The sequence below is a fragment of the Amaranthus tricolor genome, chromosome 10 (assembly GCF_026212465.1).
Source record: "Amaranthus tricolor cultivar Red isolate AtriRed21 chromosome 10, ASM2621246v1, whole genome shotgun sequence".
NCBI classification, from domain to species: Eukaryota; Viridiplantae; Streptophyta; class Magnoliopsida; order Caryophyllales; family Amaranthaceae; genus Amaranthus; species Amaranthus tricolor.
This window is the reverse complement of record NC_080056.1, coordinates 23402807-23428752: the sequence shown is the minus strand read 5'-3', so window position 1 is coordinate 23428752 and position 25946 is coordinate 23402807. Positions and strand designations below refer to the sequence as shown.

Here is a 25946-nt window from a genome sequence, read left to right as displayed (position 1 = left end):
CACAAATTCATCCTGATACAAAAAGTACCTGCTCGGAGGAGGCCTCTGTTGTAGGGAACGGAGCAGCAAATGGCGACGACACTGATTATTGGTTTCACTACTGCTGCTTCTGCCGCCCCAATTCTTATTAGATTCGCGCTGAGGAACCTTGGAATTGACGATTGTGAAAACACTTACTCCGTAGTAGTTAGTACAATCACTCTTCTCCATTGAAGCTGAAGAAGCTATTCTTCTTGTGCGAGTGATTTTGGTAATTCCTTAGTAGCTCAACCTTATCGCATAATTTGTTTCTCTGGAGGAAAGAAAGCTCAGAGTACGCCGAGAACTTAAACAATGCTTCAATGGAGGGGAAAGGGGAGTTGAACGACCTTTATGGTTGTGAGGAATTGGGTGGAAAAGAAAGGGGTAAAACAAGTTGATACGTGATATTAACAATTTTTGTTTATCACGTGATATTTTTGTAAATAAATCAAGATTTTTTATCTTAAAGATGGCCTTAACAGTGATGATGACTGGATGAAATTATTGAAAGGAAAATTAAGTGTTCCCTTATTTGGTTCAAAATATTATACGGTAATTGATTGAAAATAAAAGAAATTGGATGAAAAGCTGTTTTTATAAAATATTCATTCTCCTTTTCTCTCAAAATTGGAGGAAATTGACAAGAAAAAGAAAATTAAAATCTGTTAATTTTCCCTCCCAAAACTAATATTTCCCTCTATTGTACAAAATCCGACTAGGCCACTGGTAAGAAAATATAAATGTGCACCGGTTATAAAAAATCGGTGCATAAGGGATCTTTAATTTGGCACCATTGTACTTTAGACTTTTTCATTTAGTATCTAATTTTTATTACAATTGTACCATGTAGAATAAAAATAAAAATTGGATGTAATGGTACCAAATGAAAATCCTTTAAATAAAAGAGTAACTCACCGATTTCATATCGAATCGGCTCAAAATCGGTGCGAACTTGTGCCAATGGCACCGGTTCAGACCAGTGTGAATTTAAAAAAAAGCGTGCTTTTTTCTTTTTCTTTCCTTCTAACTCGTCTCTCTTCTCTCTCTTGCTTTCTCTCCTCACAGATTCTCTCTCCACGCTAGCTTCCCACCTTGAAAACTGACACTTCGCCGGCGCTGGCAGGTGTTATCTGCTCCTTACCAAGTTTTTCTCTCCCTCTTTTTTGTTTTTGTATGATTTGGGTTTTGATTTCGATTTCATTGAGTTCTAGGGTTATAATTTTGGATTTTGTAATGTGGTTGCTGTGTTTGGGTTTGAGTTTGTTTGTGAAATTTGATTTTGAGTTCGATTTCGTCTCTCTTGTTAGAAGATAATTAAGTTTTTTATTTTCGGAAATCCCTTTTTAATTGTTCTTGTTATTTAGATATCTAGGTATATTCACTTAGTTCAGATTATGGGTTTGATTGGGTTTTAGTAGCTGGAATCAGATCTAGGAGTATCTGAAATTGCATTAAAAAATATGTGCAATTACCATTTTTGATCCTAGAGAAACTTAAATTTTCTCATTTTGTAGTTATTGAATGCATTTGGAATTAGAAGATTTGTAAAGAAAGCAGGCTACAGTTTTGTGTTGCTTCTAATGAGATTGTAATGATTATATTCTCATGTTTGACATGCTCAAAGGTTATAATGCTTGAAATTTTAACTAGCCTGATATATCACCTATAGGTTGAACATCTTTAGTCCTTTGAAATGGGCTCAATTTGGAAACAAGAATCCAGATAATTGAGGAGTTACACGTTGCTATCAGCACAATTGAAAGTTTGAGAGGTAAGTCTTGGAATTTAGAAGGGTAGTAACCGTTCTGCTTCTATACTTATCTGTATAGCTAATACAATTTTTTCTTATGCTCGGAATTGTTGCCTCTCCCTCTCCCTTTTTACTTTACTCTCCTTATTTTCACGATCCTTGCTTGCTTTTTTGGACTTTATGTAACAATGGTAAAGTTCTCTGGTTTTGTTTGGGCGATTAGGTATTTCAGATTTTGAATTAGTTGCTCAGAAAATAGTGGTTGATAATAATGCTTTAAATCATGTTCGCATGAGTTGTTCTTTATCATTCTTAAGTACGTACGTAGTTAGAAATGTCGGATTTTTTTTAGTCTTACTGAAATGTCGGATTTTGTACTTTTAGGTGCTACTGTGGAACCACTTGGGTCTTTTGTGTCTCAGCTATTTTCTTGCTAGGGAGATCTAGATTTAAGCTATCCAATGGATTATACATTGCAATTGCTGCCAGGCTGCACAAGCAGGCTTTATTAGTGGATGTACTTAAAGCATTATGGAGGGCATGTTATTTCTATAAATCATACTTGATCATCTTCATGGGGCTGAAAATCTTTTTCTAACCACCGAAAGAGCTTTTATTTGCGTTTCTGAAGTCTTGCAGCTTCTTAAGTTCGTCTAAGATCACTGACATGTATGTCTTGATCAGACTTTGATGTACACCAACTCTTGATTTGTCAAGTGCACGTCGTCACTACAACAGGTATGAGCATTGCAGTAATTGCATCTAAATATCAAGCTATACAATTGAGTTATTCACCATTCTTGGAGGGTTCATTAGCTCTCTGCTATTTCTTTTCTTCTTTATAGTGAGTTTGGGATTTATTTTTTCATTTGTTTGAGCTCGAGTTCTAATAATTCTATAAGTTATTTTGTCTTGCATTGGACTGCATTTTAGCTAGATTAGTAATTTGTGCTTTTGTTTGTTTGTTTTCTATTGCAGTTCGTTGTGAATCCAGAATAAAGGTAGAGAAATGCCGACTTTACTATCTTTGCCTCCGAGGGTAATAATCTTTCAACTGACCCTTTTTGGAATTTTAGCTGCAAATATTATGTTTTAGGTCAACAGAAATTTATTTTGGTTCGGGTACAATAAATATTTTGGTTTGAAAGCTCTAATGTCTCTATCGTTGTTTGCAAATTTCCTATGTTATTAGGCTATAAGCAGAATCAATCTTTCTATTGTTTCCTTTTGTCTCTCTGTGATTACGATCTTAAACCTTATGTTTCCTTTATTGCAATAAATCATTGAAGATTCATCATTGAATTTTGATTGGATATTAGAACCTTGGTTGTCTTTGCTGATGTTAATAGTTTTATAGGCTTGTAGATAAGAACAGAAGACGGGAATGATATTTATATGTATGTTGCTATTTTAAATGAAGAAATTCATGATGATATAACTAATGCGAATGGTTGCTAACTCTGGAATTAGCTCCTTCTATGTTGCTATTTTAAATTTGAATACATAATGTTTCTACACAAGGTACCTTGACAGGTCGTGTTTTAGTTTTGCGAACACGAGCTCTATGGCCTCGTGAGGCTGCTACTGCAGCTTTCGCCTTGCCAAGGTCGCAACTATTGCAGCCCTGTCGAGGCTGCTGCTGCAGCTGGCCTAGAAAGGTTGCAGCTGCTGCTGCCCTGCAGAGGCTGCTGTTGCAGCTGCCTTGGCAAGACTGCAGCTGCTACTACTCTGCTGAGGCTGCTACCGCTGTGTACCTCGCACCTCAAAGCACCTGTTATGCAAAGGGACTTTGCATTGTTCTATGTCTGTATGTTAGCTTACTTTTTTATGCTTTGTATGGGTTGCCTTATGTTACAACCTCACTAATCAATTTTTGCTTTCAAATCCCAAGTTAACTTGGGGGTTCAATAAACTTTTCATTTATCATTTCAGAATTGTGTTTCTACTACTTATCCAAGTTTTTCTTTCGATTACGCCCACTACACGCTGCATTTCTCTTCTTTGCTTTTGCTAATGTGTTGCTGTTCTGTTACTATGCTGCTGCTGTTCTGCTATTTTGGTCATTGAAACTGGGCTTGCTCATGAAGTTGCTGATAAACACTTTGCTGAGCATATTATAACAGGTGAAATATGGTTTAGACTCCTGTATGATGGGACAAATGTGCTATATTATTGTACCAAGGCTCATCATTCGTTAAATACTTCATTATTTTCTGCTCAACTCTTGCCATAAGTCTATAGGCGTCAATGTTTTAAAACAATTATTTGGGTGGTTCAATTTGAAAAATTAAATTGGGGATTTTTTTGTTTTGATGTCATTATTTACATCTGAATTGGTTTTATTTTGATTCATTTTGGCAGTTGGACATGTTTATTCCCAATAGAGCTGATACTATCTCTTTGCAGTTAATTATGCAAGCTTTCTCAAATTTCTCAAAGGCGCCTCTAGAATGCTCGGCTCGGGGAGCTATCAACTACAACTTCCCTGAGAGTAGAAGAGTAGCAAAAGAGCTAAAGGAGCGAAAGGTTAGACCTTAGAAAGTAAGCGAACAACATAATGAAGAAGACTGCGCTTTGACTTAAGGGGATAGACCTAAAGTCTTCGCTTCCTCCCTACAGAAGGAACTCAAGATCAGCTATGGATTTTGATTACGCCCACTACACGCTGCATTTCTCTTCTTTGCTGCTGCTTCTGTGCTATTGTTCTGCTTTTGTGCTGCTACTTAGGCATTGTTTGCACCGGATTAAATAGGTGCGAATAACTTTTTTCAATTTTTGAAGGCATTATTCGCACTGTTTAACCGGTGCGAATAAATGTTATTCCCACCAGTTTTGAACCGGTGTGAATAATTTCACTTATTCGCACCCCTCTAATCTAACCGGTTCTATATCGGTGCGAAAAGCCGGTTTTGAACCAGTGTTCATTTAGTTTTTTCTACTAGTGACCCTCGTCTATCTTTTATCATACGGAGTATATAAATATATATAAATAATAATCAACCACAACTCTCTTTTATCACTGCAATCAAGCATATCCCATTACCCAAAGCTACCTGAAGATCTAAGCAAATTTTCAATAATCAAGGTCCGAAATCCTTGTAAATTTTCTCGTTTTTTTATTTTTTTTATTTTTGACTTTTAGTTTATTTGGGTTTATAGTATGTCTGCTACTAAGTATGATTATAGATTTTTTGGTTACTTAAATCATATTCGTACTCCTATTTGATATGGTAGGATTAGTTGCTGAAATATTATTGGATCAATTCATTTTATGTATTGTATTTCTGAATTGATTTTAGGTTTGTGTACAGTTTGTAAAAAAATTTAATTTCACTGAGATACTCGTATGTTATAGTCCTCATAGATACTTTATGATATAAATTAATATCGGTCTTTCTATGGTGTAATTAGCTTTGTGTCTATGTATTATAATAGTTATGAAATTAGATTGTCCTTTTTGTTGTTATCATATCAGTATTATGAATTTAGTTTTTTTTTTTTTATTTTTTTTTTTTGGTATTATGTCAAAATAATAAATTTTTACATGTTTATATATTTTTCTTTTCAAGAATGTTTATATATTTTTTCTGCTATAATTTAATCTATTTTATACTTGTATTTCTTTAATTTTGTTGCATATTATGCCATAGATGGAAGAAGATTGTAATGGTAGTTACCATGAGCCAAATATAGAAGATGACTATAGTCTTGATTCTTTGGTAATGACTTGGGATAAAATGAGGCAATTTGCTACTATCAAAATGATTTGTTTAGTTATATGTGGATTATACATAACCCAAAAAAGGTTGATTCATAACCATATGCCATCTAGAGAAGAGACTATTGCACGAGAGATTGCAAGGCAAAACCTTTACATTTTATACAACTTTTAGAAGAAGTCGTCATTTTACTCATGCTACTAGATACTTTTGCTCATTTATGTACCCTATTGTATACAAGGGGTCAATTAAATGACACACGTCATGCTAGTGTTGAAGAGCAAGTTGCAATATTTATTTATGCTATTGCTCATAACGTAAGAAATTGCGTTTTGCAAGATGCTTTTCGTCATTCTGGTGAGACCATAAGTAGATATTTTCACTGAGTTATGAAAGCTATCATTTCTTTAGAGAATGAATTTCTTATACAATCTGACGGAACATCTATTCCTTCGGAGATTATGAACAACAATAGAGTTTACCCATATTTTAAGATAAACTATATGATTTAAGTAACTTTAATTATAATTGTACATAAAGATATAAAATATTGTGCAACTTTAATTTTATGTCAAGATTATATAGGAGCTATTGATGGTACACATGTCCGTGTAAAAATTTCTAATTCTAATGCACCAACGTATCGTGGTAGAAAAAATTGGCCTACTCAAAATGTGGTAGAAAAAATTGGCCTACTCAAAATGTCTTGGCATATTAAAATTTGATTTAAAGTTTACTTATGTGTTACCTTAGAGCTGTTCAAATGTCACCCGACCCGAAAATTCGAACCGAAACCGAAAGTTAACCGACCGAAAACATGTTTCTTTTTTAGCTTGAACGAACCGACATTATCCGAATAGAAGTTGCGCCGAATCGATTTACAACCGAAAATCGTAAAATCGAACCCGAACAACGACCGATTTTTAAAACCAGCATATAACCGTTAACCGTGATTACCTGAACCTAATAGTGATCGACCTGAGTCATACCTAACCCGAATCATGTTCAAACCCAAACTTGATCCGGCTAAATCGACTTAACCCGAATGAATTTTTAATCGAAATGCTGTAAACCTGAACCAATTGTTAACATAGAGGTATGATCAACTTATATTCAATCATCTTATTAATTAATCTAATAAAGTAATAGAAATTTTAATAAATTAAATTTTATACATACATGGTTTAATATATTTAGAGTTAATAATCATTGGTCAATGTTTATTTAATTAGTTTTAATCAATTTAGATGAAAAATGATAAAACTTTGATCTTAATTTATAGTCAAACAAGTAAAAGTAACAAAGTATCACTAACTGATTTGCATTTTAACTATTTTGCCTTAACTAAGGGGAATCTTATCATCAATTAAAAAATGTCTAACAACTTAATCTGATATTGACTCGATCTATAGTAATTAGTAGTCGAATTCTACTGCAAAATAATACCCGAACCCGATCTATACCTGGTAAAACCGAACCAATTATTAGCCGGTGACAGTCCGAGATCGATTGACTACACGACACGAACTTCAACCGACATCGAACCGATGCTAATCCGATAGCTCAAATAACTGATCTTCAACCGAACCGTGACTAACCGACCTAACCCGACTGTGACCCGCCGTAACACGCATCCGAAAAATAATCGATCCAAAATACAACTGAACCGAATGATACCCATCCGAAGCCAACCTGATCACCCCAATGAACACCTCTAGTTACCTGGATGGATAGGAATAGCATCAGATTCAAGAATAATTAAAGATGTATTAAATAGAGAACATAGATTGCAGACCTTTGAAGGTAATAGCTATAACTTAAGACAAACTTTGAGTTCATATAACATACTTCAATCACAATATTTATGAGTTATTTTTAGGTAAATATAATCAAGTTGATGTTGGTTTCATGCTCACTGGTGCACTCTTAACCCCTTATAGGGTGTACGCTATCACCTAAAAGAGTACTCTATTCGTGAACTAAAAAATCCACAAAAACTTTTTAATCTTTGGCACGCGTCACCACGCAATGCTATAGAGAGAGCATTTGGGGTGTTAAAAAAAGGATTTGCTATTATTGCAAGTTCAACTGAGCCACACTACACTTTTGATGCACAAAGAGATGTTTCCTTAGCATGTTGTATACTGCATAACTTTTTAATGAGTATTGATCCTGGTGAGGAGCTTATTGCTGATGTGGATCGTGAGCTCTTAAATAGTAGGAGACGACTTAGGCGCAATGCAATAGATGAGGATACCGAAGAAGGAAAAATTATTCGTGATAATATAGCTGCTCAAATGTGGAAGGCCTATGTACTTTAGTTTGTTGTCTCGTATAATAAGATGACAAGGATTAATCAAATGTGAATGTTAATGTATTTTTGTTTTTATTAAGTGAGTTTAACTTATCATTGTCAAATATTTTTTAAATGATAGGAAATTTTAAAAATGCATACTTGTATGTTATTTTATGGCATTGTACGTGTAGGTTAACTAGATGGACATACCAGCAAAAAAGAATGATCGAGAAGTTCAAATGAAATGGATCGAAAACATGGATGCACTTCTCATTGATTCACTACTTCACCAACAACAGATTGGTAATAGAATAAATGGTCAAGGGACTACTTCATTTTATGATTCATGGTCAAGGAATTCCGTTAAAAGCTCGAGCTTCCACTAATTAAGAAAGCACTTGTAGAATGGCCAAAAAACTATTAATTTTTTTATTTTCATGATGCACATGATCTAATATGTTTAAGAATTCCAGTGGCTTTGGATGGAATTCTGAGAGCAAGCTATTTTTAGCAAAGTATGTCAAGCCTTGATTGAGGTTTTTTTACTCTTTTTAAAATAAAATTTAAGCATTGTATTATTTTGAAATATTCACTAATAAATATGTTGGCCTCTTAAGGTTTTGATGATGACTTCACTTTTAAATAAACAAACATTTTAGAGATTGTTTTGTAGGTATATATCCGGTTTAGTTTAAATCGTTGATGAAGCCTATGACTTGGATTCGTGGAAGTTGTACTTGTCTTAAATATGTTCAAGATGTTAGATAAGTGTTATAATGTTCAAAATAGATGTACAGTCTACAGTTCCCAAATGAACAATCTGACAGAAGTTGAAGCTGGAGACAGTACGTTGTTCCTACGAAGCAGGTCTGAAGAATAGCATCGACTGGAAAATTGCGAATTAATTATTTTCTGTTTTTAAGTTGATGTAATGGTTAAGAATTAATTTAATTGCTTAAATTAATTAGTAAGTTAATTGGCTAATCTATTTTTAGGTTTTCTAAAAATAGCCCAAGACTTTTTCTTAATTAGATTTAGATCTCCTATTTTTTAGGATCTTATGTTTTTAACTCCTATGCTATTTTTAGCATTAAGGAAACTGATTTTTCTTTGAGCAAATAACAGCCGGACACTTTCATAATTCCACCACCATTTGTTTTAAGAACGTGGGGTAGTGGAGGTATGTTTGAGATAGTGGACGTTATGCTTATGGTAACTGCTGGCTGTTCCCTCTATAAATAGAAGGAACTTTGCTCGAACCAAAATCAATCCTTTTAGGATTCAAGAGTGTCCATAAAAGGGAGATCATCTTAAGAAAAATATTTTCAGTTTTCCAATGCCAATTAATTTATTATATTTTTCTTAAGTAATTATTTTAATTTTTATCCTCTTGAGAAATGGCCTTGTAAGGGTTAATGAGTATTTTGTTGTAATTAGACTTGTGGGAAGTCTAAGGGAATTAGAGAAAAGAAACATGGGAAGAGAAAGAGAAAGGGAGAATAGAGAAAGAGAAGTGGCCTAAGTAGAGAAGCTTTGAGTGAAGCATTTAGAGAATTGAGAAGCTTCGAGGGAAGCAAAATTTGTTTTATGTTATTGTAATTAATTGCCTAAACATAGTGAGAATTTTGAAATCCCGGGGGGTCGTGGTTTTTCCTTCTATTTAGGCCTAGAAGGTTTCCACGTAAAAATCGTTTGTCTCTTTTAATTATTTCGCTCTAAGTTTAAGCTTTATTTATTTTATTCAATTCCGCAAAAACAGGGCAAAAACGCTTAAACTAGTAACAACAACAATTCACCCCCCCTCTTGTTGCTGTTCCCGTTCCTAATTGAGTCTACAATTGGTATCAGAGCCCTGTTCCCAGTAGATCAGGAAACCCTGAGGGCAGAATCCTGGTGTTCCCCAAAACTGTCAATTATGAACGAGCGAATGGTAGAAGGGTATTCTACTCAAAGACCACCCATGTTCGATTGAAAATTCTATACATAATGGAAAAATAGGATGAAGATCTTTATCAAAGCGGAAAATTATCAAGTTTGGAGAGTAATCGAAATTGGAGATTTTGAGGTAACCACTACTAACTCCAACAATAAAATTGTTCTCAAACCCGCAACAGGTATATATTTCTAACTCATTTTATTTTCATCCATCCAAATTTAGTAAAAATAAATTAATAGAGTTGCTAAAGGAGACACAAGCTAAACTTGAAAATTGCAATGTTAAGTGTCTCCAATTAGAAAAAGAACTCAAGGTAAGCAAAGATCATGTCTCCTATATAAACACCTTTAGATACGATGTCCAAAACAGATTTTTCGGTTTGTTGGACCAAAATATAATTCTAAAGGAAAATATGGAGAAAATTAAAAAGGAAAATGTTATTCTTAATATTGAGTTGTCGCAATAGAAATTATTAGGCTTGAATAAAGAATTGAATGATGCATCTACTAAAGATATGTGCAATGATTTTCAAAATTTAAAGTTGGATCTAGAACCTAACCGTAACAATAATGATAAACTTGAATTAAATTCAAGAGAAAAAGGGAAAATCAAAATTACTCCCAAATGGATTTAAGATGCCAAAAGTAAAAATTCAAAAGGCCTAAATTACTTTAAGAATAACAAGAAGAAGAAAGCTTACGTTGATCTCCCTAGAGACAGAATCTGTTCCTTCTGTGGAGGAACTGGCCATCTGAAGGACCAGTGCACCAAAAGGGAACAGTACACTGTCTCTAACAGAAATTATGTCGATAACGTTTGGTTGAAGAAAACAAATTCTTGTAAAATCGACAAGGAACCCAAGACAGCATGGGTTCCTGTAACTAACAATTATTTTTTTCAGGTCCAAGTGAGGGGGAACAGCTCATGGTATCTCGACAGTGGGTGTTCCAAGCACATGACGGGTGACAAATCTAAATTTCTCTCACTTGAAGCCTATGATGGGGGAACAGTAACCTTCGGTGACAATATGAAGGGTGAGATAATAGCCAAAGGAAAGGTTGGAAGGTCCTGTTCCCATGCCATTGATAATGTATTTTTAGTCGAGAATTTGAAACATAACTTACTTAGCATTTCTCAATTTTGTGATAAAGGCAACTCTGTAAACTTTACTTCTGAAAAATGCATTATTTCTAGGAATGACACAGGAGACACCATTCTTGAGGGAATCAGAAAAGGGAACACCTATGTGGTGGACCTGGACACTGTTCCCAGAAACAGTCTAACGTGTCTAAGTGTTATAGAAGACGACCCACTTCTTTGGCATAAGCGTCTAGGTCATGCTAGTTATTCATTGATTAATACATTAAGATCAAAAGACCTAGTTAGAGGACTACCAACTATAAAATTCCTTAAGAAGGAAATTTGTGATCCTTGTGCCAGAGGAAAACAATCATCTTTTAAATCAAAGAATGTTGTGACCACCACTAAATCACATGAATTATTACATATGGATCTATGTGGACCAATGAGAATACAAAGCCGTAGTGGCAAAAGATATGTGTTTGTTATTGTTGATGATTATAGTAGATTTACATGGACTCTATTTTTAGTTGGTAAAGATGAAGCTTTTAATGAGTTTGTTTCCTTCGCTAACAAAATACAAAAATCTACTAATAATCAAATTATTCACATAAGGTCAGATCATGGTAAGGAATTTGAAAATTCAAGTTTTATGAGTTATTGCAGTGAGCATGGAATAAGTCATAATTTTTCCGCACCAAGAACACCACAACAAAATGGTGTAGTAGAAAGGAAAAATAGAACTCTAGAGGAAATGGCTAGAACCATGTTAATTGCTAGTGGTTTACCTAGAAATTTTTGGGCCGAGGCTGTTAATACTGCATGTTACATTTTGAATCGTGTGTTAATAAGACCCATCACTTCTAAGACACCTTATGAATTGCTTAAAGGTGTTAAACCAAATATTTCCTATTTTCGTGTTTTTGGATGCAAGTGTTTTGTTCATGTAAATGGAAAACGAAACATAGGTAAATTTGATGAAAGAAGTGATGAGGCAGTATTTATTGGTTATTCATCACAAAGCAAAGCTTACAGAGTTTATAATAAAAGAACAATGTGTGTAGAGGAGTCCGTTCACATAATCTTTGATGAAACTAACTTTTCAACAAGTGAACAGGAAACAAGTAACATTAAAATAGGTCTTGCAAATTTGGAATATGATGATGAAGGAATTAAAGAGCAAGATCAAGGAACAGCAAGAGAACAGTTGATACAAGAAGAGGCAGAAGAAATTGATCAAATCCAGGAACTGCCAGTACAACAGGATCAGCAGACTGTTCCCATTCCAGCTGTTCCCACAGATGAGCAAAATGATCCAGCAGATGAACAGAATGTCAATCAAGACGCTGAACAGGAACATGCTACTGTTCCTTCAAGAGAATTTATGCCTAAACCTTGGAAGTATCAAAGATATCATCCTCTTGATTCAATTATAAGTGATATAAACAAGGGAACACAAACTAGATCTCAATTGAGAAACTTTTGTGCACACTTTGCGTTCCTATCATCACTTGAACCTAAAAGTCACGAGGAAGCTCTTAAGGATTCTGATTGGATAGTTGCCATGCAAGATGAATTGAATGAGTTTGAGAGAAATAAAGTGTGGCACTTGGAACCCAAACCAAAAAACAAGAAGGTAATTGGTTTGAAATGGGTATTTCGGAACAAGCTTGATGAGCATGGAATAATTGTTAGAAATAAAGCTAGACTCGTGGTTAAAGGTTATAATCAACAAGAAGGTATTGACTACACTGAGACTTTTGCTCCAGTAGCAAGGTTAGAGGCTATAAGAATCTTAATCTCTTTTGCTGCATTTATGAATTTTAAATTATATCAAATGGATGTGAAATGTGCTTTCTTAAATGGTTATCTTGATGAAGAAGTTTATGTGGAACAACCTCCAGGTTTTGAAAATACCTCATGTCCTAATCATGTCTACAAGCTTGACAAAGCCCTATATGGCTTGAAGCAAGCTCCTAGGCAATGGTACGAAAGACTTTCAAAGTTTTTGATTCAAAATAACTTTGTAAGAGGAAAAATTGACAAAACCTTGTTCTTTAAGAATAAAGGTTCTAATATTTTGGTTGTTCAAATTTATGTTGATGATATTATTTTTGGTGCTACTAATGATTCATTATGTAAAGAATTTGCTAACCTTATGGGCACAGAATTTGAAATGAGCATGATGGGAGAATTAAATTTCTTTCTTGGTTTGCAAATTAAACAAACTGAAAATGGTATTTTTATTCATCAACAAAAATACATCAAAGAACTTCTTAAGAAATATGGACTAAATAATGCTAAAACCAACCATACACCTATGGCTACCAATGTTAGATTAGATGAAGACCTAAATGGTACTAACGTAGATCAAACAATGTATAGAGGCATGATAGGTTCTTTATTGTATCTAACTGTAAGTAGACCTGATATTTCCTTTAGTATTGGTTTATGTGCTAGATTTCAATCAAATCCTAAAGAATCACATCTCACTGCAGTCAAACGAATTTTGAGATATTTGAAGGGAACAGACGACTTGTCCTTATTTTATCCTAAAAGTGATGTTTATGATTTAAAAGGTTTTAGTGATGCAGATTATGCAGGTGATCTTGTTAATAGAAAAAGTACATCAGGTATGGTACAATTTCTTGGCTCATGTTTAGTTTCATGGAGTTCCAAGAAACAAAACACAGTTGCATTATCCACTGCAGAAGCTGAATACGTAGCAGCAGCAGCTTGCTGTTCCCAAATGCTTTGGATTAAACAGCAACTAAGAGATTTTGGTATTAAAGTTGAATGCATTCCTATTTATTGTGATAATACAAGTGCCATATGTATATCCAAAGATCCAGTGCATCATTCACGTGCTAAACATATACATATTAGACATCATTTTCTTAAGGACAATGTAGAACACAAACATATTATATTGAAGCATGTTAACACAAATGAACAAGTTGCAGATATTCTGACCAAACCACTTCCTAGGGAACAATATGAAAAGATAAGATTGGAACTTGGTATGATCAAGCTCCACTAAAGTTAGTTGCATATATTTCCCAATGAAGCATCATGAGAATGAAAAGGTCAGGAATCAATCTCAATATCTTGATTGAAAATCAATTATTGCATGGATCAGGTAAACACGTAATAAAGTTTGTACTATGAATGTCTTCACGTTTGCATGTTGTTAATTTGATCAGACCAAAGCAAATGTTCATTATTTTTGTTATAATTCTTATTATATTATAATTCATTCTTTCATTTTTATTTTTATTTTTATTTTCATATTTTACTTTAATATCTCATAATTTATTCATATTTCACATTTTTGTACGGCCAACTTAAATTGAGAGTTTTGGGAAAACGGTTCTTCTTCACTCAAGTAATGCAAAGGCAATAAAGAGATGGGACTTGGAGGAGTAACCGTCACTTCAATCATTTAAAAACCCTGCTTCACGTCATTACCCATTACCTTCCCAAACCTTCTCTCAATTCCTCAAGAAACCGTCCTTCCTTCTCGCTCAAAACCTTAAAAATTCAAAAATGAAAACCCCCAAATCCTCTAAATCAGGCAAGAAAACTCCCAAATCCTGTATACCCGATCAACCAAAACCACTAAGAGTAGTTCTTCCACCACCATTACTGCAGGATGCACCACCCACACCAACTGAAACCACACAAGAATCACCAAAACACTCCAATGAACCCACAAGTACCAAAAGAAAAATGTCAATAGGTGGTTCATCTTCTAGAGTAGTTAAGCCATCGAAGCATGTTGATCCAAACAGCGCAGAAGAAGTTTCAAAGGAGATGACTGTAGGGTTCGGGTTGGACAAATATTGGTATGAATCCACTAACTTTCCTAGATTGCATGACATTTTAAAGTTTCAACAATGGGAATTATTGATGTCAAACTACAGTTGCAATTCAATTTTTCCAAACCTAATGAGAGAATTTATTGTAAATTTCTCTAATGATGGCGGTATCTGTTCTAGTGTTGTTAAAACTGTTAAAATTGAATTTAACAGCGCTTTATTAGGGGAATGGTTTAATGTTCCCAATGTTGGTTTCGATACATATCATATTGGGTCGAAGATTTCATTTTCTGGTATCAATGAACGAACAATTCTAAAATTTTTAGGAGTTGATCAAAAAGGGAAGATCAGTCACAATATTCTTTCTCCTATGCATAAATTGTTGTATAATGTTGCTCGCAGATTTATCTTACCACGAAACTCAAAACGTAGTCAAGTGAGTTTGCGTGATGCCACCTTGATTTACTGCATGGAAAAACATATTAAAATAAATTTTTCTTCGTTGATGATCTCTCATTTATCTGACTGCATTGAAAAGAAAAGTTTTATTGGTTATGGAGGATTGATAACATGGATTTTTAGGAAGTTTGAGGTCCCATTGGAAGGGTTGGAGTTCCCAATGGGTCCCAATATGAAAATTGGTGCTAAATGTTTACAAACTTTGCGTTTAAAATTGAATAATGAGGGAGTATTGATGCATGATGAGTTGAATCTGAAGAAGAAGGGGCTGAAGAGGTTGAGGAAGAAAAGGAGGAAGAGGAGAAAAAGGAGGAAAAGGAGAATGAGGAAGAAAAGGAACAAGATCCTGTTCCCTCTGAAAATATTAAAAAATCTGAGAAAGAGGAACAGGATGGAGCTGCAAGTAAGGGGGAAAGTGATAAGAAAAAAGAAGCCTTGGATGAAAATGTTCCTCACAATCTCTGCAGTGATTCTAGCAATGATGAAGAGATTGTGTTGGCTATGAGGAAAAAGGCTAAGTCAATGCAAAGGAAGAGTAGGAGGTTGGCCTCGAAACGCAAGGCTACTTTGGTTGATGAAACACCATCTGACACCATCCCTGAGCCAACACCTGACGAACCTACCTCTCCCAAACCAGCCAAATCACCATCACATCAAATTCCATCACCACCACCATCACCTATCCCGTGTACACCACCACCACAATCACACACTTCACCCAATATTGGCTGTACGAACTTTGACTCTGTCCCTGCAGTTTCCTTACATTCCATTCTTTCCAAGCTCCTTGATCTACAGTCTCAATTCATTGCATTTCAGGATGAAACTCGTGTCTCGCTTGCTTCAATTGTGGATCAGCTGAACCAAATGGAACAACGCCTTGGTGCCAAGCTGGACACAGTGGAGGTGCAGACTGAGTACGTTGATGAAGAAGAGACTGTTCCCTAAACCCTCTCCCTTATCTTTTTAAATTTGCTGGCTGTATTTCTTCTCAAACATTTTATCTTTTTGTTTTGTACCATCTGAGGTGCAAAATTTGTCTGTTGAACAATTGCTACTTTCTTTTCGTTGTTTTTATGGTCTGTGAAAATTAACTCTATGCAGGTTTAATCATTGTTCATAGCACTTGCTTTTATTATTGTTGTTTGTTGTTTTCATCACTAACAAATCTATATGGTTTGTGCTGAGACTTGATAATGCCCAATTCTTTTTGATTGATGTCAAAAGGGGGAAGATAATGCACAAACTTAAGAGGAGCCGTGATTACACAGTTGCATTGGTTGGTTTATATTGATTCCTATGAATGTTATGTGCTGCTGTGTTTATGCTAGATTAGTGATCATCTGTGTTGATTAGTTTTCATAAATATTTTTTTTGTTTTGTTTTTGTTTTTGCTTCTGACATTTTTTTTTTGGTTTAATTTTCTTAGTTTAATTATGATTAGTTTTATTTATGTCAGTTTTTATTTTAGTTTATTTTAATTGAAGTTTTAAGTTAATTTATTTTGAAAATTTTTGAAAAATTTTAAAAACATGTTTGATATTATGGAGTAAACTGTTTTATTGTGAACACTTGGTAAGTTATATTTTAACAAGTTGATTTGCTAAGTTAATTAGAGTTACTTTAATCTCTAGTATGCTCTATGTATTTTGTTTTACTCGATTTTCACTTAAGTTTTTTTATAAAGTTTGCCATCATCAAAAAGGGGGAATTTGTTGGCCTCTTAAGGTTTTGATGATGACTTCACTTTTAAATAAACAAACATTTTAGAGATTGTTTTGTAGGTATATATCCGGTTTAGTTTAAATCGTTGATGAAGCCTATGACTTGGATTCGTGGAAGTTGTACTTGTCTTAAATATGTTCAAGATGTTAGATAAGTGTTATAATGTTCAAAATAGATGTACAGTCTACAGTTCCCAAATGAACAATCTGACAGAAGTTGAAGCTGGAGACAGTACGTTGTTCCTACGAAGCAGGTCTGAAGAATAGCATCGACTGGAAAATTGCGAATTAATTATTTTCTGTTTTTAAGTTGATGTAATGGTTAAGAATTAATTTAATTGCTTAAATTAATTAGTAAGTTAATTGGCTAATCTATTTTTAGGTTTTCTAAAAATAGCCCAAGACTTTTTCTTAATTAGATTTAGATCTCCTATTTTTTAGGATCTTATGTTTTTAACTCCTATGCTATTTTTAGCATTAAGGAAACTGATTTTTCTTTGAGCAAATAACAGCCGGACACTTTCATAATTCCACCACCATTTATTTTAAGAACGTGGGGTAGTGGAGGTATGTTTGAGATAGTGGACGTTATGCTTATGGTAACTGCTGGCTGTTCCCTCTATAAATAGAAGGAACTTTGCTCGAACCAAAATCAATCCTTTTAGGATTCAAGAGTGTCCATAAAAGGGAGATCATCTTAAGAAAAATATTTTCAGTTTTCCAATGCCAATTAATTTATTATATTTTTCTTAAGTAATTATTTTAATTTTTATCCTCTTGAGAAATGGCCTTGTAAGGGTTAATGAGTATTTTGTTGTAATTAGACTTGTGGGAAGTCTAAGGGAATTAGAGAAAAGAAACATGGGAAGAGAAAGAGAAAGGGAGAATAGAGAAAGAGAAGTGGCCTAAGTAGAGAAGCTTTGAGTGAAGCATTTAGAGAATTGAGAAGCTTCGAGGGAAGCAAAATTTGTTTTATGTAATTGTAATTAATTGCCTAAACATAGTGAGAATTTTGAAATCCCGGGGGGTCGTGGTTTTTCCTTCTATTTAGGCCTAGAAGGTTTCCACGTAAAAATCGTTTGTCTCTTTTAATTATTTCGCTCTAAGTTTAAGCTTTATTTATTTTTTTCAATTCCGCAAAAACAGGGCAAAAACGCTTAAACTAGTAACAACAACAATTCACCTCCCCTCTTGTTGCTGTTCCCGTTCCTAATTGAGTCTACAAAATACATTGTGTTAAATCACATATTCTAGACTAAACCTGAAGCCAAAAAATGGATGACGACTCCTATTCCATTTTACGAGAAACTCATGAACCTTTATGCAAAAGATTGGGAAAAAGGTGAAGGATCTCTAACAGAAAAAGAGAGAGCACTACGTCAAAGGAGTGATAATGGAAAATATTTCCCACCAAATAACATTGAAGCTATCAATGACCTAGTAAGCCAAAACGAAATAATTCTAGAGGATTTTGGTTGTAATAATTCTCCAATGATGCAAAAATTAGGATCTTCAAGTGCTTTCAAAATTGAGAGCAAGGGATAGTTCATCTAAAGGTAAGAAAAGAAAAGGAAGTCCAGATGATGACTATGAGAACCAAGTTTTAAAGGAGGGACTCGATAGTAAGCCAAAAAAGAGATCAATTCAAAACGGCGTGATCGACACAAGTATGGAAAGAAGATCAATTAGTCAATCAGTTGGGAATGAATTCCAAAAATACAAAAGGAACACAAGGAAAGAAGAATAAACAGCAAAGATCTTCCCCTTTTGAATACATTCCGAAAATACTTGCAAACCCCTGGTATTCCCTAGGTATAAATAGCTGAGAATATATGTAATAGCTTCATTCATACATTAAAACTTGAAGATATATGCATGTTACTTACGAATTCTATGTCTTTTCTGACTAAGGAGCTTATCCTTACTCAGTATTGTCTCTTTAACTCTTATTCCTTTAGTTAATTTGCTCTTTCTTTATTGTGTTATTGTTCTTGGTTATTGTGATTGTTAATGCAAGGTTGATTGTTATTACCCCTAAAACCTTAAAAAAATTCCTAGACCTATCCTACAAGGATTTGCCTAAACAATTTGGTGCCACCGTAGGGCTGATAATCAATTAACCTGCCAAAAACTCTCCAAAAAGCCAAAAACATCATTCAGTCATGACTCAACAACCAGTACCCTTCACCATCGCCTAAATTAATGAAGGAATGAACGCATTCCACCAAACCCTAGACCGGCAAAAAGGCCAAGTCGAGACCCTGTTAGCCCAAAACGTCCAAACTAAAACCAAACTCACTAGCCTGACCAAACAAAATGAAGCCCTCCACAACCAAATACAGTTGGTTGCTTCCAAAATAGTCAATTCCAGAAAGAATACTTAAAGCATAGCCATGCAACTCGATATGTCAGGAGCTTTCCATACCCCTACTAGCGAGGAAAAAGGTTCTAACAACAGGGACGCAACCCTGCATGAAGGTTTTATTGGTGCAGGTACTTTTCAAAAGAGCAAGCAAGCAGGAACTGAGGAGGGAAAGATAGAAAAAGTGGTCAAGGAATACCTTAAGGCGTTCGAGGCCAAGATTGCAAAAATCCCCGGAGTGCCAAAGCCCATGGAGGAAGAGGCCGCAGATGGCTACATAGAGTCATCCTTCTCAGAAGAGATTGCCATGGTGGAAGTGCCAAAAAGTTTCAGTACGCCCAGCATAGACATGTACGATGGAACAACAGACCCTGATGAGCATGTGTCTCTTTACAAGTCGAATACGATGACCAGCTCAATCCTTTGAGATATCAGAGAGGCAATCATATGCAAAGGCTTTAGAGCCACCTTTTCAGGTCCAACACTAACTTGGTTCATTAAATTAGATGATGGGACTATTCGATCTTTTGCAGGAATGGTCAACCTATTCAAGATCCATTTTGCTAGCAATAGGAAGATCGAGAGGCAATCTTCAGATCTGTACAGAGTTGTGCAAAGGCATGGAGAATCCTTGAGGGATTACCGTAACAGGTTTAACAGGAAGAAGATTGGGATACATAAATATGATGCTCCCACAACTACTGAAGCATTCAGAAGAGGATTGTTGGACCATAGTGAGCTCTATAAGGAACTGACTAAGTATCCCTACACAACGTTTAAAGATGTCCAATCCAAAGCAATGGTCCAAGTCAGGTTTGAAGAAGATGTCTATGCAAGGAGGACTTTCGAGCTAGATCGTTCATCAAGAAGGAGAAACAACTTTCCTAGAAGGGATCATAGATTGAAGGAGAATTCAATGCTGTTGAAGGAGAAACAACGATCCCGCTTTGAAGAAGGAACATTCAATGCTGTTGAAGGAGAATTCACAAATTGAAGGGAAGATCCCGAACTTCCCCCTAATTTCAATGTTAACCTTGCATATGTGATTTAGACCTCGAACAAAATGGGAGACATTGTGCAATAGCCTAGAAAGAGCGATAGGCCAGAAGAGAAGAAAGACCCATCGAGATGGTGTGGCTTCCATTCAGATATTGGTCACACTATTGATGAATGCGTAGCGCTCAGAAAGGAAGTTTCCTACCTACTAAAGAAGAGATATCTTATAGAACTCATGAAGAACAAGTCCAAAGGCCCAGGCAGAGAAAGAGAGTCCAACCAAGGTGGCCACCCACCTCCTCCTCCCATTGTCAAGACCATTTGTTTCATGTCCGGAGGATCAAAAGTGTGCGGCCTGACGTATTCAAGAGTGAAGCGCCACGCCAAAGAAAGAAACATGAACTAGCCAACAAGAAAGGCATAAGCAAAGATGGATATTCCAATCATATTCGAAGAAAGTAATGCAGTAGAGGAGCACCATGAAGGCCTAGTAATATCACTCCCAGCTGGAAATTGCTTGATAAAGAGGATCCTAGTTTACAACGAAAGTTCAGCCAACATCATTATGCTCGATACAGCAAAACATATGAACATTGACGAGAAAGATATCATTAATAAGTCAACAATGTTGGTCGGATTCAGTGGAGAAACTGTGAAAACCATTGGAGAGATTACATTGCCTACCTATGCAAAAGGGATCAATCTAAAAGTAAAGTTCCTAGTGATCTCTGTCATCCTACAACATGATTTTGGGCAGGCCTTGGGTACATGAAATGAAAGCCATCCCGTCTACGTATCATCAGATCATCAAGTTTCCCAACAATTGGGGAATCTACGAAATCAAGGGAGACCCAAAGGAAGCCAAAGAATGCTACAAAATAGCCTTGAAAGCAACATCTACAAAGAAAATATCAACATAGCAATCAGAGATTCGGTTGGGCCACGAAAAGATCATAATAGCAAAAGAACAAGAAGAAATTGAGGTCCAGATGAATCCAGACCATTCAAATTAGAAAGTACAAATATGAGCAGAGTTGAGTAAAGACCTCAGTCAGCAAGTCCTAGAATTCCTAGAAGCATAGAAGGACGCGTTTGCATGGACACACGAAGACATGAAGGGAATCCTCCTAGTAGTAATTACACACAAGCGAACGTGGACCCAAAACTTATACCAGTAAATTAGAAAAAGAGGGAAATTTGCACCAAAAAGGAACAAAGTCATTAACGAAAAAGTTCTGAATCTGCTCAAAACTGGAAAGTCAGAGAGGTTAAATATCTAAACTAGTTAGCCAACGTGGTGTGATGTGCTCATTTATGAACACGTTTACTACCGCTTTATTGTGCCAAGTTTTATGTTTTTCAATCGTTATTATGCACCTTAAGCATGATTTTGCCTTGTTCTTGTCTTTGGAGTTGTTTTGTGGTTATTTCAGGAGATTCGAAGACAACAAGGTCAACATCGATGCATTGTGTGACGTTGGCACGCAAAGCGAAGACTTCTCCGGAGGACACACTGAGCTTGGAAGCCTCTAATCACTAGCTATTACTCCATTTAGGCTAACTAAGACACCATTTAAGCAATTGGTGTTGATCTGGAGGCAAAAGAATTTGAAACTACCGAATAAAGCTCCATTCGGCTGAATGGAAATGTCATTCGGTCGAATGGCCCCTATTTTCTCAAAGAAGAGTCATCAAAGCTGCTGGAATAGGCCAATGACACACCATTCGGGCGAGTGGTCCCATTCGACCGAATGGACACTTCATTCGGGCGAATGGACACTTCATTCGGGCGAATAGACCTATTTTCTGCGGGAATCGTATTTCTTCTCAAGCCAAACTCAAGGGCATTTTTGGGCATTTGAATTTCCTTTGCATAGAGGGTATAAATACCCCACTTTCTATAGAAATAAGGAGAGAGCCCTAATACATTCTCTAATGTAGCTTTATTACTTAGCCTTTTAAGTAAAAAACCCTAGTTTATCATAGTTTTATTATCTCAATCTTTTATTTCAATTCTTTACTTTCTAGTTTGGATTTCAATCTTGATTATTGAATCTTTGGCACCTCCTTATTGTAGTATCAACATTTGGTTGTAAGTATCAATCTCCTCATTGCTTCGAGTTCATTTAATGCATTTAATTTGAGTTCATTTATTGCATTTATTGTCTTGCCCTATATTTATTGCTCATTTAGAATAGTTTCTACATTACTTTTACTATTTTTGGATTCTTTTGATCACTATTATCTATGGTTTTTGTTCATTGATTTTCATTGTTTCCTATATTTCAATCATGTGTGAGTAGTTCTCCTTGGGGATTGATTAGTGAAACCCTAGTAATGTTTATGCTCTTTATTGTTTAGGATTAGGGAAAAGATGATAATGATTGGTTCTTGAAACCCAATGTGAATCTTGTCCTGCAACTCCTCCGGAGACATAAGGCGATTAGAGGTCGTTCGTTGTGATTTGTGGAATCACCAACTTCCTCTTCCATTCTCGGGTGTCTAGACTAGTTATTTTTTGATTTCCTCTGACCCAATATATGCTTTTTTAAGATCGCCTTCCTAGAGTGAATCTAATCTCAATCCCTTTTTCTCTCCTTTGATTTATATTGTTAATCAACCGTGCTTGTTATTTCCGTCATTAGTTTTAGATGCTCTTTAACCTACAAAAAAAATAGTTATGTTGAGACGTAGAGTTTATTGTCAACCTTGTCCTCGTGGTTAAATCCCTACCACACTATACTTGTGTAGTGCGTAGGTTGTTATAAGTATTGTTTGGTTCAAGATTTAGAATAGACAACTGTGAAAATCTTGCTATCCAAATTGCGCCGTTGCCGGGGATAAGGCGTTATATTTAGACTCTTGTTGTTCTTGATATAGCTTCACTCTATTTTGTTTTCATTGCCATTTATCCTTGCTTGTCAATACTTACCCTTGATTTTTAGTGTTGTTTGCATGCCCTATTGCACGCGCAGGTCAAATCAACCGTTAGTACCATACAATCTTGCGGTCCAACGTCTGAGAAGACAGATTCCACATCCTGCACAAAATCCTCCCACTTCCACAATGCCCGACGAACATCAGCTATTCGGTTAGTTCGGGACTCCTGTTGTTGCTACACCTTACCAAATACACCCCCAATTCACAAGGATGGTCAAGGAAACCCCTTTTAGCGGATTGAGAAATGAGTGTTCTCTTTAACATCTCGAAGCATTCTCTGATGTCTGTGGACTTATCCCTCCTTGCCCCAACAACCCTGATTATGTTCGACTGTACCTATTCTATCTGAGGCTAGCGGGAGATGCTAGAGACTGGTATAAATGCCTTGAGCCCAACTCTATCACCACTTGGGCTCAACTAAAAACTGCATTCTTGGAAAGGTTTTACCCTACTGTGAGAATGCAAGATTGGCGTAAAAAGATTGCATTATTCACTCAAGAAGATGAAGAGAACTTGACTGCGGCTTAGAGTAGGTTCAAGAGGATGATACGAGCATGTCCTCATCATGAATATGGGGACAACCACCTAAATACATTCTTTTATGATGGCCTCAATGATACTACCAAGGCCCTTTTAGATTCGGCAGTGGGTGGCCAACTCTCCAAGATTCCATACAACTAGGTTAAAGCCAAAATTGAAGAGGTTGCCAAGAAGGCATTATCCTTGGTCATAAGGTGTTTTTCAACAGGCATTGTCCTAAGTCAATGATACTACCAAGGCCCTTTTTAGTACAGGAAGGCATTGTCCTAGGTCATAAGGTGTCCTTCAAAGGCATCAAAGTGGACCCTGCTAAGATAGATTTGATAAGGACTCTTCCTGTACCTACCTCGGTCACTAGAGTACGGTCCCTTCTAGGGCATGCGGGGTTCTACAGGCGTCTCATCTTAGGATTTTCGACCTTAGCTAAACCTTTAAATGAATTGCTTCAGAAAAATGTCGAACTTAACTTTGATGAGAGATGCCTCAATGCCTTTAACCGTTTAAAGCAAGCTTTGATTTCTGCGCCCATAGTACAAGTTCCTGATTGGAGCTTGCCATTTGAACTGATGTGCGATGCCAGTGATATCTCTGTAGGTGTAGTTCTTGGACAGAAAAAGGAAGGAAGGCACCACGGCATATGCTATATCAATAAAACACTTGACCCAGTACAGCGTAACTACTCTAGTACGGGAGAAGGAAATGTTGGCGATAGTCTATGCTTTTGAGAGACTGCGCCAGTATCTGATATGTTCTAAGGTTGTCGTATTCACAGATCACTCGACCCTGAAATTTTTAATGACGAAGAGGGATGCTAAGCCAATGTTAATCCATTAGGTGCTTTCATTGCAAGAATTCGACTTTGCTTGAAGGATAGAAAAGGAAGTGAAAATGTAGTAGCCGACCATCTGTCTAAGTTACCCGAGCCTAATGATGACTCCCCCTCTATCCAAGATGAAATGGTTGAAGAAACTTTGATGACAGCATTGGTTGTTGGGAAGGCCCCTTGGTTCGTAGATATTGCAAATTATTTAGCTTGTGGGGAGCTACCCGAGTTTGAATCTAGAGCGATGAAAGCTAGCTTTCTTCGGAAGAGTCGGGAATTTTTTTGGGATAACCCCTATTTGTTTCATGCCTGCGCTGACGGCATCATCCACCGTTGTATCACTGAAGAGGAGGTCCCCAAGGTTCTCACTCATTGCCACTCATACGCGTGTGGCGGCCATCATGGGATCATGAACACTGCTGCTAAGGTCGCCACCGCGGGATTCTATTGGCCAACCTTGCATAAAGATGTTGAAGCGTTTGTGAAGAGCTGTGAGAGGTGCCAAAAGGTTGGGAATATCTCCATGAGGAATGAGATGCCTCAAAACTACATCCTAGAGTGTGAAGTATTTGATTGCTGGGGTATTGACTTCATGGGCCCCTTTACATTGTCTTATGGGAACGGGTACATTTTGGTAGGGATATATTATGTATCTAAGTGGGTGGAGGGCATTGCCTCGCCTACAAATGATCACAAGGTAGTTATGAAACCTTTTAAAAGCATAATTTTCCCTCGATTTGGTGTTCCCAAGATAGTCATAAGTGATGGGGGTTCCCATTCGCGAAGAACGAGCTAAACAAGTTGTTGAAGAAGTACGAAGTCGTGCACAAGGTTGGTGCGCCTTACCATCCCCAAACTCAAGGGCAGGTAGAGGTCGCCAACCGGGAGATTAAGAAGATCCTAGAGAAGGTGGTTAACCCGAGCAGGATAGATTGGTCTCTCAAGTTAGGTGATGCTCTTTGGGCGCACCGTACATGCTACAAAACCCCAATTGGAACCACCCCGTTCCGGCTGTTTAATGGGAAGTCTTGCCATTTGCTAGTGGAACTGGAGTGTAGATCTTGGTGGGCGATCTAAACCCTCAATTTGAACCCTGCCTTATCCTATGAGAAACGAACTGAGCAATTACGGGAATTGGAAGAATTGAGGCTAGATGCGTTCCACAACATGCACATCTACAAGGAACGCACTAAGCGTTGGCATGACCAACGGATCCTTAAGCGAGAGTTCCTTGTAGGAGACAAAGTACTACTTTTCAATTCAAGAGCAAAGTTATTCCCCGGGAAGCTGAAATCGAGGTGGTCTGGACCGTTCGAGATCCTACAAGTATTTCCTTATGGAACGGTGGAGCTGAAAGATCATCATGGGGGTAGTTTCATTGTGAAAGGGCAACGGATAAAATTCTTCCATGAAAGCAGACTTCACGAGGTCAACATGGTCGAGCAAATCAAGTTAGTTGATGTTGACGTCGAATGACTGGTG

The 25946-nt window shown here is 36.3% G+C and overlaps 1 protein-coding gene and 1 long non-coding RNA gene across 4 annotated transcripts; both read left to right on the top strand.

The window, feature by feature from the left end:
- Window positions 1-1429: 1429 nt before the first annotated feature.
- On the top strand, window positions 1430-5169 carry LOC130825758 (uncharacterized). Of its 3 annotated transcripts, none has more exons than XR_009046946.1 (4): window positions 1430-1792; window positions 2156-2509; window positions 2750-3894; window positions 4178-5169. It is a non-coding gene; the product is annotated as an uncharacterized LOC130825758 (long non-coding RNA). The 3 variants fall into 3 exon arrangements; XR_009046947.1 differs by lacking the exon at window positions 1430-1792 and adding an exon at window positions 1859-1962; XR_009046948.1 differs by lacking the exon at window positions 1430-1792 and adding an exon at window positions 1860-1994.
- An 18696-nt stretch (window positions 5170-23865) lies between these two features.
- LOC130824983 (uncharacterized) lies at window positions 23866-25541 on the top strand. Its single transcript, XM_057690009.1, has 3 exons — window positions 23866-24342; window positions 24511-25161; window positions 25251-25541. The coding sequence occupies exons 1-3, from the start codon at window positions 23866-23868 to the stop codon at window positions 25539-25541; spliced, it is 1419 nt and encodes a 472-aa protein (XP_057545992.1).
- The last annotated feature ends 405 nt before the right edge of the window (window positions 25542-25946 follow it).

What these genes read in the sequence shown, in the direction of transcription:
- LOC130824983 (XM_057690009.1), top strand. Translation starts at nt 23,866, where the DNA reads ATGATACTACCAAGGCCCTTTTTAGTACAGGAAGGCATTGTCCTAGGT. An exon ending in CTAGTACGGGAGAAGGAAAT is followed by an intron (nt 24,343 to 24,510) that starts GTTGGCGATAGT and finishes CTTTGCTTGAAG; the next exon opens with GATAGAAAAGGAAGTGAAAA. An exon ending in CGCCTACAAATGATCACAAG is followed by an intron (nt 25,162 to 25,250) that starts GTAGTTATGAAA and finishes CCATTCGCGAAG; the next exon opens with AACGAGCTAAACAAGTTGTT.